The following is a 13,752-nucleotide window of genomic DNA, read 5'->3' as shown; positions in this document are numbered from 1 at the left end:
GGGGCTGGCTGCCTGCAACCCTCTTGGTGAGGGACAGAAGAACATCTTCTATGCATGCACTGGTGCCCCTTGCTCCTGAAGACTGATACAATTCGGACACTAAAATGCCTCATTTGCTGTGACCAAGGGAGGATCACAGTCCGCTCCCTGGAGCTCAGCTAAGCCCTGATCTGTGCTGGTGTGGAAAGTGGGCACTGAATTTCCCCCACTTCAGCCCAGTCTTCATATCCCTTCCCATAATTTCTTTGCTACCTGTGACTATTTTAGTCAGAGTTCCCCTGCACTGACAAAAGCTCTGAGTTCCCACTGTGTAATTCTGAAATGTTTTTATTTTTGAACCTCCCCTTAGATGTGTTTCGATACTTACACAAAAATTTTTTCCATGTATGTGAAAGTTGTCTCTTAAAACAGCTCGTAAAGACTTCTTATGCTAAAATGCAGGGTTTCAAACCTTCCTTTTCATTAGGCCATGTTTTCTTAAAAGATTCCTATTGGATTTGCTGTGACCTGCCCTCTCTGCTACAGCCCTACAGGGAAAAGAGGGTGAGGAAATGTTACATGGAGTTTTTCCAATGCCTTTCACTTCCCAATGGCCAGAGCTCATTTGATCTGTATCACCCCGGGGGGTGTATGGGTTAACATCTGACAGATGCCACAGCACCAAGCCTGACAGTTCAAGATGCATTTGGACAGTACTCTCAGGCACATGGTGTGATTCTTGGGAATGGTCCTGTGAAGGGCCAGGGGTTTGACTTGATGATCCTTGTGGGTTCCTTCCAACTCAGAATACTCTGTGATTTTGTGATATATTGTGATGTATTAGTTAGGAGACAAGAGAGATGACCAGCACTGCAAAACCTTCTCATTCAGCCCTTACTTGTGAGGTCTCTGTACTTGTGAATGGTGCAGGCCCGTGTCTGGGCCAATGAAGAAGTGTCTCCATGAGGCTGCAGCCTGTACAGGCAATGCAGGCTGCATCCAGAGGGATGCTGGAGGGTTCACCCACTGAGCCTTAGCCAGCCATGCCATCTGCATGGCCACCAAGGTCATTGGTAAAAAGGGCTCAGCTTATTTAGCTGTGAAATTGCCATTTTTGGCACTGTTATGGGGAGCTGACTGAGACTTATTCCTGTGCAGGCAGTCCCTCAGCACCTTCCTTTTCTGAGGACCCATGTTCACTGAACATGAGGGGAGCATCTCTGGCAGACCTTGGCAGGTCTACTGCTTCAGAGTGAGTCCTGCTGTGAATTAAAGGACTCATTGGCATACCTGCACTGGTCCTCCTCCATCATCCACTCCCCACTCTGTGGTCAGTTAATTTAAGGAAAAGGAGATTAATTCTGTGGAGTAGGCTTGAAGACTTATTTCTGTTAAATTAGTCTCTTCCATGGGCATTGTTGGTTTGTGGAGCTTAGAGTGGAGTAGGGCTCCCTTATCCTTGAGGCCTTTAGCACAGGTTTTTGAGGTCTTGTTGACATTTGCACCATCTCCCACTGGGAAAGGGGGGCTCTGGAGAGCCTGAGCCTACTGCACCCTCATACCAGTGACAATGCTCTTAATTTCTGTGCAATCAGGTAATGTGATGGTGGCACAGTTGGCTTAGAGAAGTGTCTCAAAAGAGCATCCAGGGCTCACCTCTCTTCTTAGAAGTGCAAAATGTTTTCTCATGTCTATTGCCTAGTGGGAATGACATGTTCCTGAATGGATGTTCAAAAGGTTAAACAGTGAAATACATCTGGAAAAAAGGACTGCATATGCAAGCTACATCATCTTGTGTGATGCATTTAATGTCCTTAATTTACATGCTGACAACTTTGCCATTTCTAAACAATGTTATCATTAGTCTTTCTGATAATTAATCAGCACAAGCTTCAAACACTGTTTATCACATTTTGATGAAGCAATTAGACAAGAAAGGCAAAGTGTTGAAGGGAAGGTTTTAGGCTTTTTTTTTTTCCCAAAAATCTTACAATATTTACAAAGAAGTGCTTTTTTGAACAGCATTTTTAGAATTATTCACTCATTCACAATCAGTCATTGTATAAAAACATCATTCAGAAATAGGTTTTAAAATACAACCACCTCCATTGCATAGTATACAGAAAAATAGGCGAGAGTTAAGACACTTGATTTTGAATGAGAACATGAACTGATTCAGAGGTATGACATTTCTGAGGAAGAAAGATGCACTTTATAATGAGCTGTAGTTCTCCTGAAGCTAGTGAGCTTCTTGAAGGTCTGCCATCAAATTTTCCTTTTACAGACCAAGTATCTTTTACCATACACACAATGCTTGCATTAAGGTCAAACAAATTGTATTGCAACTGAATTTACCCTTCGATATTTGCATGTGGACACTGACAAAAGTGAGTTACACAAAGTAGTCACAAGGATCAGTGTTGGTTTCATGTGTCACGACCCATCCGTGGAACTACTCAAGGGACCCAATTTGTTATTTTCAATTTCTGTTTGCATAACTGAGGAGCTGAATATACCCTTATACCTTTTGAAACATTGCTTCTATAAGAAGGCCTTGGCTTCTGCTTGCTAGTAAGGCTAAAGATGGCACATAGTGGAGGGGTTAATAGGCACTGATGGCATCAATCCTGATGATTTTCAGACAAAACTTGGTAATTTGGTTATCTTGTATGCTGGGGTTTTTTTTCTTTTTTCTTTTTTTTTCTTTTTTTCTTCTTTTTTTTTTTTTTTTCCTTTAAAAATGTGCTCCCGTGATTTCATTGAGCCTGGTCCATTTGAGAGCAACAGGGAACTCTGAACAATAGGTGCTTGTTTTACAGCTACTGCAAATGCTTCGAAAGCATTAAATTGCCTTTTATACTCAACAGTCTAATAACAAAGCCTGATTTTTTCCATTTTTCTCCCAATTGATTTGATGGTTCACTTGAGCTTTAAAAACACATTACATAAATCTTTACAGCTATTACACAAGTCTTTTGTCAAGTTTAACTCGGTGTTTGGTTTTTTTCCCCACAGTGTAATCATTCACCCTCAAATGCACTGTCTCTGGATCCAGAAGAGTAGTAAGTCCTAGAGGTTTGTTTTACGTGGGGACGGACCTCAATCCTTCCAAAGGCAGTTTGTTGCTGAAAGCTCCTGGTTCAGAGGTATATCAGATAAAGCGCTGTGCACTCCCGAAGGCACCTCTGGCAACAGCTCTATCCTCTCCTGCTGTTTAATTTAACTTTGCTGTTACAACTTTGCTTGTGCTTGATAGCCCATGATAGAAATAATCACCAGGATTAGCTGGGAGGGTGGGAGATCTATCAGTGTGGACCTCTCTCCCTGCTGCAGAATAAAGGCAAATATGCTGATCACCAGGCAGAGGTATAGAGTGCAAAAGCTGGTAGAAGAGCAGTAAGTGTTGAAAAACCTTCAGAAATGCAATTGGGTATAAAACATCAAAATGTGATCAGATGGTATTATCTTCACCAGGAAAAGCAGAGAGGTTGTTAAATTCCAGGCTTCCTCATCCTACATTCTCCTGACCCTTGTGTGCCCAGATGTTTATTCATTTTCCTACTGGCTTTGAAGGGGAGGATTTCTGTCACTTTCCTCTTTCTCAGCCCTCCCTTCCTCTGTAGTCCTGAGGAAAGCCTGGCCCTGGAAATGGGCAGAGCCAGTACTCATGTGGGTGAAAATAAAGAAGGAAAGGCTGAGAGAAGTAGGATGCTCTCACTGCTCTCCTGCTGACCGACCTCTCTTGTCATTATGGTCCCTCAGCAAAGCTCTTGGCTCTTTGAAGACTGTGTGTGTATAGACAGGGCTTGGCCTGCACTGTAAGGAGAAGATGGGGCCCTGCTGCTGGTGGAGCTGGAGGTGAAGGGTGAACCAGGATGAACCCAGCTAATTGCAAAGAGGTTGGTCTCCACTCCTGAATTTCTCAGTATAGTGAACCAGGGTGAGCTCCTCAGTGAAAGATGCTGAGGTGAGATGTGTTTGATGCTCAGAGGTCCCCATGTGCACCCACCAGAAAACTCTGTGGATAGCCAGACAGGATTCTGCTCTCATTGCCAGTGCTGTAAATCTAGGTGAGTGACACCATTGTCCCTGGCTATGTTTAGAGCAGCACAAAACCTGGCTTCATGTTAAAAACATTGTAGATGCAGGATAGGTCAGATTCATGCCTGGTGGAGCACAATGGAGGAGTGGAGGACAGCACTCTAATAATGAAGCTATTATTCAAATGAAGAACTTTGAAAAAACAAACAGAGAAGGATGGAGTTGCTGGTGACACTGACTGACATTGTTCAGGGATCACAGTAAGGAGATCTGCCTGGAGAACAGGGAGAGCAGAGCTAATGCCAGGACACAGCTGCTGCATGGGGGGAGTGGTGCCAAAGGGGCTGTGTTTCGGAGCATGCACTCCACCCTGGACCAGGAGCCATTGTTGGGCTGTGGCTGTACTCCTGCCAGGCTGCACATGATGTTGTAAACATCCACGGATCTGATGGGAGGCGCTCGGTAGTTGGATCGGAAATCTGCAGGCAAAAGAGAGGAGTTGGCATCATGCAACTTGGGGCTCAGCCCCTGGAATGTCAGGTGCTGTGGGGCAAGGGCTCCTTTGCCTTTCTTGAGACTTACACACCAGGCTGGGATGTGGCATGCTATACAATTTACAACATAGCTCAGCAAAAAAACCCAACATTTTAAACAATTTTATTAATTATTTTTACATCTAGACCAATTTTATTCTAAAAACTAAAAAAAGCCCTGATTTTTTAAGTGCAGGAGCTACTTTACTGTATGTGCTTGATAGATGTAATAGCCTAATATGATTGTAATGCACATTCTGCTTTCACTCCTGTCTGCAGTTGCAGCCTGGTGTTCTGCCCTGTTTAAAGGGTCTGATGAAGTGGAAACTAGGAGTTTTGTGTCTGCCCATCAGATAGGTGGGTGAGGTATGCTGCAACCTTCGAAAGAAAGTGCCCTGCTGTAGTGAGTCTGAATCCCCTAACAAAAGCAGGATTCATGTGTTTCAAATAGAATTGAAAGTTTAGGTCAAAATTTCAGGAAACAGGGCAAAGGGATAGTAACTGTACTGAGACATCAGAGAGAGGCTGACCAAATCCCTTCACATCTCTCTGCCGTTTCTTCAGCTATAAAATAGATGCAGTGCAACAAACCCTCCCTAGTGAGGAAATCCTGCCATCTATTTGTAATTTTTGGGTGTCGCAGAGTGCTGCATCAGGGTCCTGATGCACCAGGGGCTGCAGAGATGCAGGGGTGAGGACCATGGGGCTTCAGGGGAACACCAGAGATGGTAGCACTGTACCTGGTCCATATGCGAGGAAGAAGCCTCTCATGTCCATGAGCTCATTGTCGTAGCCATGCCAGCCGTTCTGCCAGGCCTCCTTCCTCCCCGTCCCATTCTCCCAGTAGGGCAGCTTGTCCCTGCTCTGGGTGACAACAGCAGAGCATGGTTAGTGCCTGCCTGCTGGGCTGTGCTGGGGCACTGTGGGGTGCCATGTTGTGTCTCCATGTGCTGTACCACCCCATCAGGCCCCCACGCTGTGCACAGGAGCTCATCCCCAGGAGGGGTGACCCCTGGCTTTGCTGTCTCAGTGAATAACCACCTCCCAGCTGGGAGGGGAGAACAACTCATGTAGATTTCTGCCACAAGCACAAAGTACCACAGTTGTGTGTGGCAGGTGTAAGCAAGGTGCTTGTCCCTCTCCCCATGCCTGCAGCACTGCTCTCCCACCCAGTGCCATGGAATTCCATGGGTTTACTGGGGTGTTGTTCTGCCCCACATGCCATTGACACCTAAGAAAAATAAATCATTTTTTTGCTCCATTTGACTAGTCAGCCTAACTGTACAAGTATCACCCCTACTAGATATTTTGTAATTGTTTTTTCTTCTCCCTACTGGTTGTCAAACAAATGAGGTTTGTTCCAGGAAACACTGGCTCTGATCTGAGACAGTTCCACTTTCTGTGGCCTAGACTCTGTTTTATTTCCTTGCTCAGTGGATCTATGTTTTATTAAATTGTCATTATAAATCTTGTTCTTCCTAGCCCATATTGCACTTAAGATGTACTTTAAATTCCTTCCTTACTTTCTCCTGCTTTATATTAACAGCTCTTACCTACAACAGTGCCATATCTGTCAGAGCAGCAGGCCCTAGGGGCTGATCAAAATGCCAACAAAATCAAAATCAACCTGTCCATGAGTTTATCCTATCCCATGCTCCTTATGGATAGCAGCAGACAGATGTGGCACTCCACATTATCCCAAAACTATGGCAGGAATTTCACTTAAACAAAGAACATCAACTGACAGTTCATCAAACCCATGATATTAATTTCTCTGATAATTACAAAGAAGGAGCTGCACAGTCCTCTTGAGTGTCCAGGTTTGGCCTTCACACTCAGGCACAGAAGGACAGAAGATGTCCCAAAAGAGTTTCCCACATTCACACAGTAGTGTAGTGATTGAGATGTATAGCTCTTCCAACCATTTTCCAGGGGAACCTCCTGTTTTTTCAGATGTAATACTCGGCAGGTGTACCAGATAATTCCAGAATACTACAGAATGGGTCAGGTTGGATGAGATCACAGTGGATCATCTGGTCCAACCTCCCTGCTCAGGCAGGGTTGTGCTAGATCACATTGCACAAGATTGCATCCAGACAGTTCTTGAACATTTCCAGTGAGAGCAACTCCACAGCTTCTCTGGGTAATCTGTTCCAGATTAAATGAAACTGTTTTAGCTAACAAATTTCTTTTCCTGACCCCATCTATTTCCCTGCTCAGAGCAAACCAAGGAGAAAACAGACTTCTTCTCCTCTTTCTACCATAGCATCTCCTTATGCTGTAGCTTCCTGTGATTTCTGGGAATTAAGTGTGCTGCTTGCCATCAGGCAACCTGCACAGCATTTCCCAGCATCAGCTTCAGACAAGTGAAGTCACATTAAATTTGCAGTGGTTCTTTGGCAGCATCATGGTATTGCCACATCCCTCCATGGGCCTAGGAGATGTCTTGGACACAGTTGTTTCCCCAGAAATATCAAATGCAGGAGGAAGTAGTGTGCTTTTCATAACCTACCTGGACATCAGGAGACACCTACTCACAACAGAATGTGCAAAGGCACAGTCATTTCCATCATTTCTGGTGCCAGTTGAGTCAGAAAACATACTACTAACTTTCATAACTGCAGCTGAAGTGAGAGCTCATTAAATGGAGCCACTAAGAGCAATAGCTTGAGGGACAGGGCTGTGCAAGCATCCCAGCACTGCCCTTCTGGAGCATCAGGCTCTGCCTTACAGCAAACCCCACAAACTCCAGGGCCTTCTTTTTCACCCAGGACACTGGCAGCACACTAATGTGCCTGCCTGGCAAATCCAAATGGGATGAAGGACTCATCTGAGATGTAATTTTTCATACTCAGATTAAGCCCAGGCTCCAGTCCTTGTCAAAGATGAAACAGGTGTATCTGAGACTACGGACAATGGACTTTTCCCTGTGTGTACATGTTTAGCAAATGTGCTGCAATTGATCTCTAAATGTTGGGAAAATACACTGGGATGGATACAGAGTGAGCATGCAGCCCTGAGGACTAACACCATTGTTGAACACAGGAGAGCAACTGGGGATCTTAGGCCCAAAGGATGGGCACCACTCACTTGTGTGAAGGGAACAAGGTGATAGGAGCAGATCAACTTTGGTACAGCACAAAATCCCTGCTCATCCTGCTTTAACCAAAATGTAGATGGGTTTTAGTTCCTATGCTCCATGATGAGGAAAACAACTTTCCAGCTATAGCACCCTTTGTCTCTTTCAAAAACCAGCACCACCACCAAAATCCTCTTTTTCAAACAGCTTTTAGCTATCCACTAGCCAAAAGAGAGTTAAAAAACCCTGGGAGCATGACAGGGAAGAGCTGCACATCCTCTCTCCAGTGGTTTGGGCAGGAAGTATAATAGAAGGTTCAATCATTTCTTTAAAAATATGACAGGAAACTTTCATTTTCATATCCCATTCACAGATAATGAAAGTGTACAGAAGAGGAGGAAAATCTGACAGCATTAATGAGAGGACATTCTTGAAAATCAGAAACAATGGGAAGGAATGGGCAGAGAGACAGAAGTAATTATCATAGCAGCAGTGTTTGCTGCACTGTTATTAAGGTTTGTCAGAGTTTCAATGATTTTTAAATGCTTTTTTATTTTCTACAGAAGATGTAAAAAGGTTCTGTTTTGGACTTTTGTACAAAAGAGTTTAGTTGTAATTTAAAAAAAAAAAATTGAAAAAAAAAACATTCCAGATTCCTACTTTACTTGTCTAAATCTTAACTCTGGCTTTTTATAGGGTGGTTTTTTTTGGTTTTTTTTTTTTTTTTTTTTTTTTTTAGCATCAGAAATGTGGTACTCACCCAGCTGTATTCCAAAGCCATCAGGTTTTTTTAGAGGGGCATTTTTATTCAGCTGTAGAAACTATTATGCTAAATTCTAAATTCAGGTTGGCTAGTGAGAAATGTGGTAGTGTGGACTGTCCTGAGCAAAGCTTGGTGAGCAGTAGTTCTGAAGGCCATGAAAGAAGATGCTCAGCTGAGTTACAATAACCTGCAAGGCCATGAAGTGCACTGACTATGGTGGGACATGAAAGAAACCGAGGACTCCTTGGTTCTGTTGGGAGCTTACTGACTTCATGTACGGCCTTGGGCAAATCACTTAATACCACTGCTCAGTTTACCTCCTTAGAAGATACACAGTTGTCTCACTCTCTGAGCTGTGCTGACCTGCAATTAGTATCTGTAATGTGGAGATGCTCAGTAGTGATACAAGCACAAAGTAAAAATAACAATTTATAGCAAGAAAATAACTTATTATGAAAAATCTCTTCATATCTGGGTTCTCTGCTTAACAAGTTCTCAGGTTTTCAGTGTGTGCATCTCTGAGGAGTAAATCTCCAGTCTGACCCTTTTGAGACATCATGGGCCTGGGAGAAATGGGGCATTTTTAGGACAGTCTGATGGGAGAAAAGCCAGGCAGATGGAAAAATTGCCACAAGGTACTGCTGAATGGAGGGATAATAAGGACTTAAAATGGAAACACTCTTTTTGTGCCTGAAATGAAGGTAGATGGCAGGGGGAAGAAGAATCTGCTTTATGACAACAGCGAAAAAAGAGACATCTTGACTATTTAAGGGTCTACCTTTAGGATAGCTGCAATACCTTTAAATTATTTTAAGCACACAGCAGAATTTGACATTAGTTTTGTAGTCAGCCCATTGACTTTAACTCAATGATCAGAAATATATTGCACCTTTTCATACTCCTGTCTAAGTATTTTGCTTCTATACTTTACCTCTACTATGAACCATCCTTTTTCAGCCACGAGAGTTAGTGGAGACACAAATTTTCCTTTTTTGTAGAAAAACCTGTTTGGAATATCCTCTATGTTATAAACATCCATGTGTTCCACAGCTTTCAGTTTTTGATATATCTGCAAAATAAATGAATGTTAGGACACCATATGGCTGTAAACATCATAAATACACTCGTGGGTACATGAAAACACCTGAATTTGCAAAATGACTAATCCCCTGTAATAGCTAATCATCAGTACATTTAAACCTGGACTTTGCCTGTCCAAAGATCATGGCTGGACAAAACCTGCTTAAGTGGTTTAGGAGATTCTGAAAACTCAGATCATAAACACATAGGAATGCATGAATTCACATATTCTGTGTATTTATAGTACACACATTTGCAAATGTATACACATGAGTGCACCAGCCTACAGAAACAGACCAGGAGAAAACACGCCTTCACAGGAGGCAGTGAGTGAAGTGGTGAGACACTCAAAGGCACCATGTGGACTGTGTACAGATATGGAAATGCAGTATCCTCCTTAGCATCTGCCACTCATTCCCTCCTTGTGCTCTTGAGTGGAGAATGAATGTCACCTCACCTGCCTTTCTTGCACTAACCCAGTCAATCACTACAAGGGATTGATAGTGCTCAGTTATCTGCTTCATTAGTTATCTGATGTGAGATTAATTAGCCAAAGCCTGGCAGCTTTGAATCTGCACAATGCCATGCAAGTTGTTTATTAATATTAATCATACTGTCTGGAATATAATCACGCAAATGTCATTACACCCCAAATTATTCAGAAAATAGATTTTAAATGCTGAAAAAGATGCTCATATGCCAAAGAGAAGGCAGCTATTGGAGTTCCCAGACTCTATATTGTTCTTTAATAAGTTAAATATAAATAGTCTTCAGGAATAAATAACTCAGTTCTTCAAAGAATGAAAGGTTCTTCACTAGCCTTTCAGTTAAGTCACCCTTGTGTGTATATGTGTGCCAGATATGTGCACTGATGTGCAGTGACCATAAGGACAGCACCAGGGTGTGATGGCACAATTCCTCCCACCATGACTGGTGCTAGGGAGTGGTCACCAGTACTTCTGGTGCTTTGAAATGGGGTAATTCTTAGAGATGATAACTACTATATTATAATATACTCCAACTCATAAACATAACTCTTTAAAATTCATTAGAAATAGAGAATCTAGCTATTGGGAAACTGAAAAACAACTTTATTTTGCTTAAAAAGCAGCCCTCCAGTAAGAAATCCTAAAAAGAAATGAAGGAAGGAAACAAAACCATAGTATAAGGCATCATTCTTTTTTCTCCTTAGAAATATTAGGCTGCTTAATGAGAAAGAAGTGTGTGCTGAAGAGCTTTGTGGGATGAAACCCCATGACTGTGTGAAGTTGCAACTTGCCCATTTGAAGGTCTGGCCTACAAAAACAGGGAGCTCTGGGTTAAGCATATCAATGCTGTGATCCCCTGTGATGCACTTACGAGTGAATTGCTCATGCATGCCTCTAAGAAAACTTTCAGTTCTGGCACTAATTTGAAATGTTTGCAATATCACAGACACAATTCCTGAAGGTCAGCAAATATTATCTTTTGAAAAATTGCGCAGGCTACAATATACTGTAACTGCATAAAATATAATGTAGAAACCAGAACTATTTGCCTGGGGAAAGGCTTGCCCATTTTTTATATCCACTCATCTATATTTCTGAGAACAGCAATCATGACTTCTCATGCATTGATTTCTGGTTAGACTATAGTGTCCTAGTCTATTAGTCAGAGAAACTACATTTTCATTCTTTCAAGTAATTTTCAAATCTCTTCTCTATTGTTTTAATTTATCCCTCAAAACCCTGAAGTTCTAGCACTGAGCTTTTATGGTTGACTCAATCCAATATGCTTCATCAAAAATTCCTCCAAGGAAAATATTGTAAAAAAAAAATATTTTTTGCAGTTCTGTTCTAATGGCGTTGGTTCCCCAGTGGGACTTTACTGGAATATGAATGCCTGAACCTGCTCCAGATCATTTGAAAATCCTAGCTAGAGTGTCAATAAATTGACTAATATATATTTAATCTTAAAAGTGTATTTTGAGCTAAAATCTTTTAGCTATTTATCAAAAGTTAATAGGGGTGGGGTTTAAAAGCACGTGTCCTTGCCATAAAGCAGTGAAAGTTCATGCTTTTTAATTTGCCTGGTGTGACTTTCCTTTGGAAACCAACATCACAAGAATGTCACAGGATCCAAGTCTGACTCCTGATAAGAGCTGATTTTTGCACACATCTCTGAGACCAGTATTTGAATGTTAAGAGGAAACAGAAGACACAATTGCCATAAAAACTGAGAAAACACAAAACTGAGAGGTGTAACTATGCTGTACTCACTTCTGCATGCTTCTCTGGAGCTGGCCAGAGGCTCACAACAGGACCTCGGTCCTTCATTTGTATGGTATCACTCATATTGATATAGTTTTTCAGCTCAATCACTCTATCTGCCCAAGAGATGTCTGTCATCCCATGATCAGAGAAGAGGAGGACGTTGATATCATTCTGAAGGCCTTTTCTCTGTGAAGAAAGTGCATGACGACTTTTAGGGCCATTGTAAGGGCTTTGCACTGTTTATGCCTGCTGGAAAATATAAATCAGCTTTTGACCTCCACTGATTCTGTGAAACTTAACCAAAAGGATCCCATCCATGAATGTCCTGTAATGTGCTTTTGCCACCACCCATAATGGTGGACATCCACTTTTACTTACTGCTCTGGAGTCTGAGAGGTCAGCACCAGAGTTTTTCCAAAACAAGTCCAAGCAGCAATTTTGCTATGATACCACTTTTGGAAGGGCTGTTTCTCTCTCCCTCTCAAGCATGAGCACTTAGCACTAGAGCTTTTAATATTTAGTAAAATTGAAGATACATATTCCTCTCTTCACTGAAACACATAAAACCTCCATCATGCATTTATCATTGTCAGAAATATTCATAGAATTGCCATTTACCCAAAAGATTTTCTTGCCACAAAATCATTTTGATAATGCTTTTTTAAAACCAAGTGTGAAGTACAGAGATCTGAATACTGTCATAAAAACTGCTATAAAAGTTAATAGTCTGATTCCACAAACCTTAGGAAACATAGAGTTTTGATTCCTTCGCCTACAATAAAGTTCAGCTGGCAACACAAGTCATAAACAGAGCAACAAGTATATTGGTTTGTGGTTTCCTGGGGCTACTGGTATAAGTCCACCAGGAGGGTTATAATGCCATCAATGAAAAGAATAATCAGAGTAATGGTGCCGCGACTTCCACATGATCTCAGTAGCCTGTTTCTCAGGAAATAAAAATTTACAGCCACTGCATTCAGTTACAGGTATTAAATAGGCTCTCAGCAGTGCCACAAAGACCAGTTTTAAAAGCCCTTTCCAAAGGCACCCAGAAGCTGGGTTTATGGATGCCACTCACCTTGATGAGTGAGATCATGTTGCTCAAGGCTTTGTCCACTTCCTTCAGAGCATTCCTGCGCTGCTGGGAGGAAGGGCCGTAGTGGTGGCCCTCCACATCAATGCGCTCGTAGTACACCGCGGCCATCTCCGCACTGTTGTTGCTGGGGGTGGGAGAGAGGGCAAGGGCTGAAAGGCTGATCCACATGGATGTAAGGGCATCCATAGATGGCAGGGAGAAGGAATTCTGCAGACCTGAGATATTCTAGGAACATGTGGTTTTATTGCAAGGGTTGTGGGTAAAGAGGGCTTTGCCTTCAGCCACCAGCCTCGGCTGAAGGGACCCCCAAAGAGAGAGGGAGGGAGAGAGGGTATGAGGTGAGGGAGGTCGCAGGGGTAAGGCAGGTAAGAGAGCGAGGACCTTGTTACAATACATTGTATCTCCTTTTGTGTTGAATGTTCTAATTTACAGTGACCAACCGGCGCGAGATACAAAACCTACAAACTTTGCATACAGCCTAAGAGAACTGCTATATTACCATATCATCCTGTATTCTAAACTCTAAAGACTACTTTTCTTATCTACTTTTTCCCTGATACCTTGGAAGGGTAGAGAGGGGCTTGGGTCCTTTTGTTTTTTATCTCTCAACCCATCTCCAGCTAATCACCATCTTCCTGCCTGCATGATCACACCTCAAAGCTGGCTTGCGTTTCTATTTCACTCGCAGGTTTTATATTTTTAGTATTTCTTGCCAGGCAATCATATTTGTAAGCTTTTCCTGTCTCATCTTTCCCAACACATGGAGACTTCCTGACTGCTGGCATTGTTGTCCTCACCTGTAGCATGTAGAGCCACAAAACCCCATTTTCTGCTTCCAGCCTGTGCTGTCCTACCACCTATTGTACTGTTGGGCTTATTACTCACACCCAGAGTGTCCTGAGTTCGCCTGAGGCTCGCGTCAGAGGCAG

The 13,752-nt window shown here is 42.6% G+C and overlaps 1 protein-coding gene across 2 annotated transcripts in view; it reads right to left on the bottom strand.

Moving 5' to 3' along the window:
- Nucleotides 1-1,904: 1,904 nt before the first annotated feature.
- The window catches only part of ENPP6 (ectonucleotide pyrophosphatase/phosphodiesterase 6), a 32,328-nt gene continuing 20,480 nt past the window's right edge, over nucleotides 1,905-13,752 (bottom strand). For both annotated transcript variants that reach the window (XM_083861425.1, XM_083861426.1), the window contains 5 exons: nucleotides 12,806-12,947; nucleotides 11,734-11,913; nucleotides 9,327-9,464; nucleotides 5,294-5,417; nucleotides 1,905-4,499 (listed from right to left, as the gene is read on the bottom strand). In XM_083861425.1, the coding sequence (XP_083717551.1) occupies nucleotides 4,276-4,499; nucleotides 5,294-5,417; nucleotides 9,327-9,464; nucleotides 11,734-11,913; nucleotides 12,806-12,947 (808 nt within the window). In that variant the 3' untranslated portion in view covers nucleotides 1,905-4,275. The remainder of the gene's footprint in view (nucleotides 4,500-5,293; nucleotides 5,418-9,326; nucleotides 9,465-11,733; nucleotides 11,914-12,805; nucleotides 12,948-13,752) is intronic.

This window comes from Zosterops lateralis, assembly GCF_965231275.1.
Source record: "Zosterops lateralis genome assembly, chromosome: 5".
NCBI classification, from domain to species: Eukaryota; Metazoa; Chordata; class Aves; order Passeriformes; family Zosteropidae; genus Zosterops; species Zosterops lateralis.
This window is presented reverse-complemented; position numbering and strand designations above follow the sequence as displayed.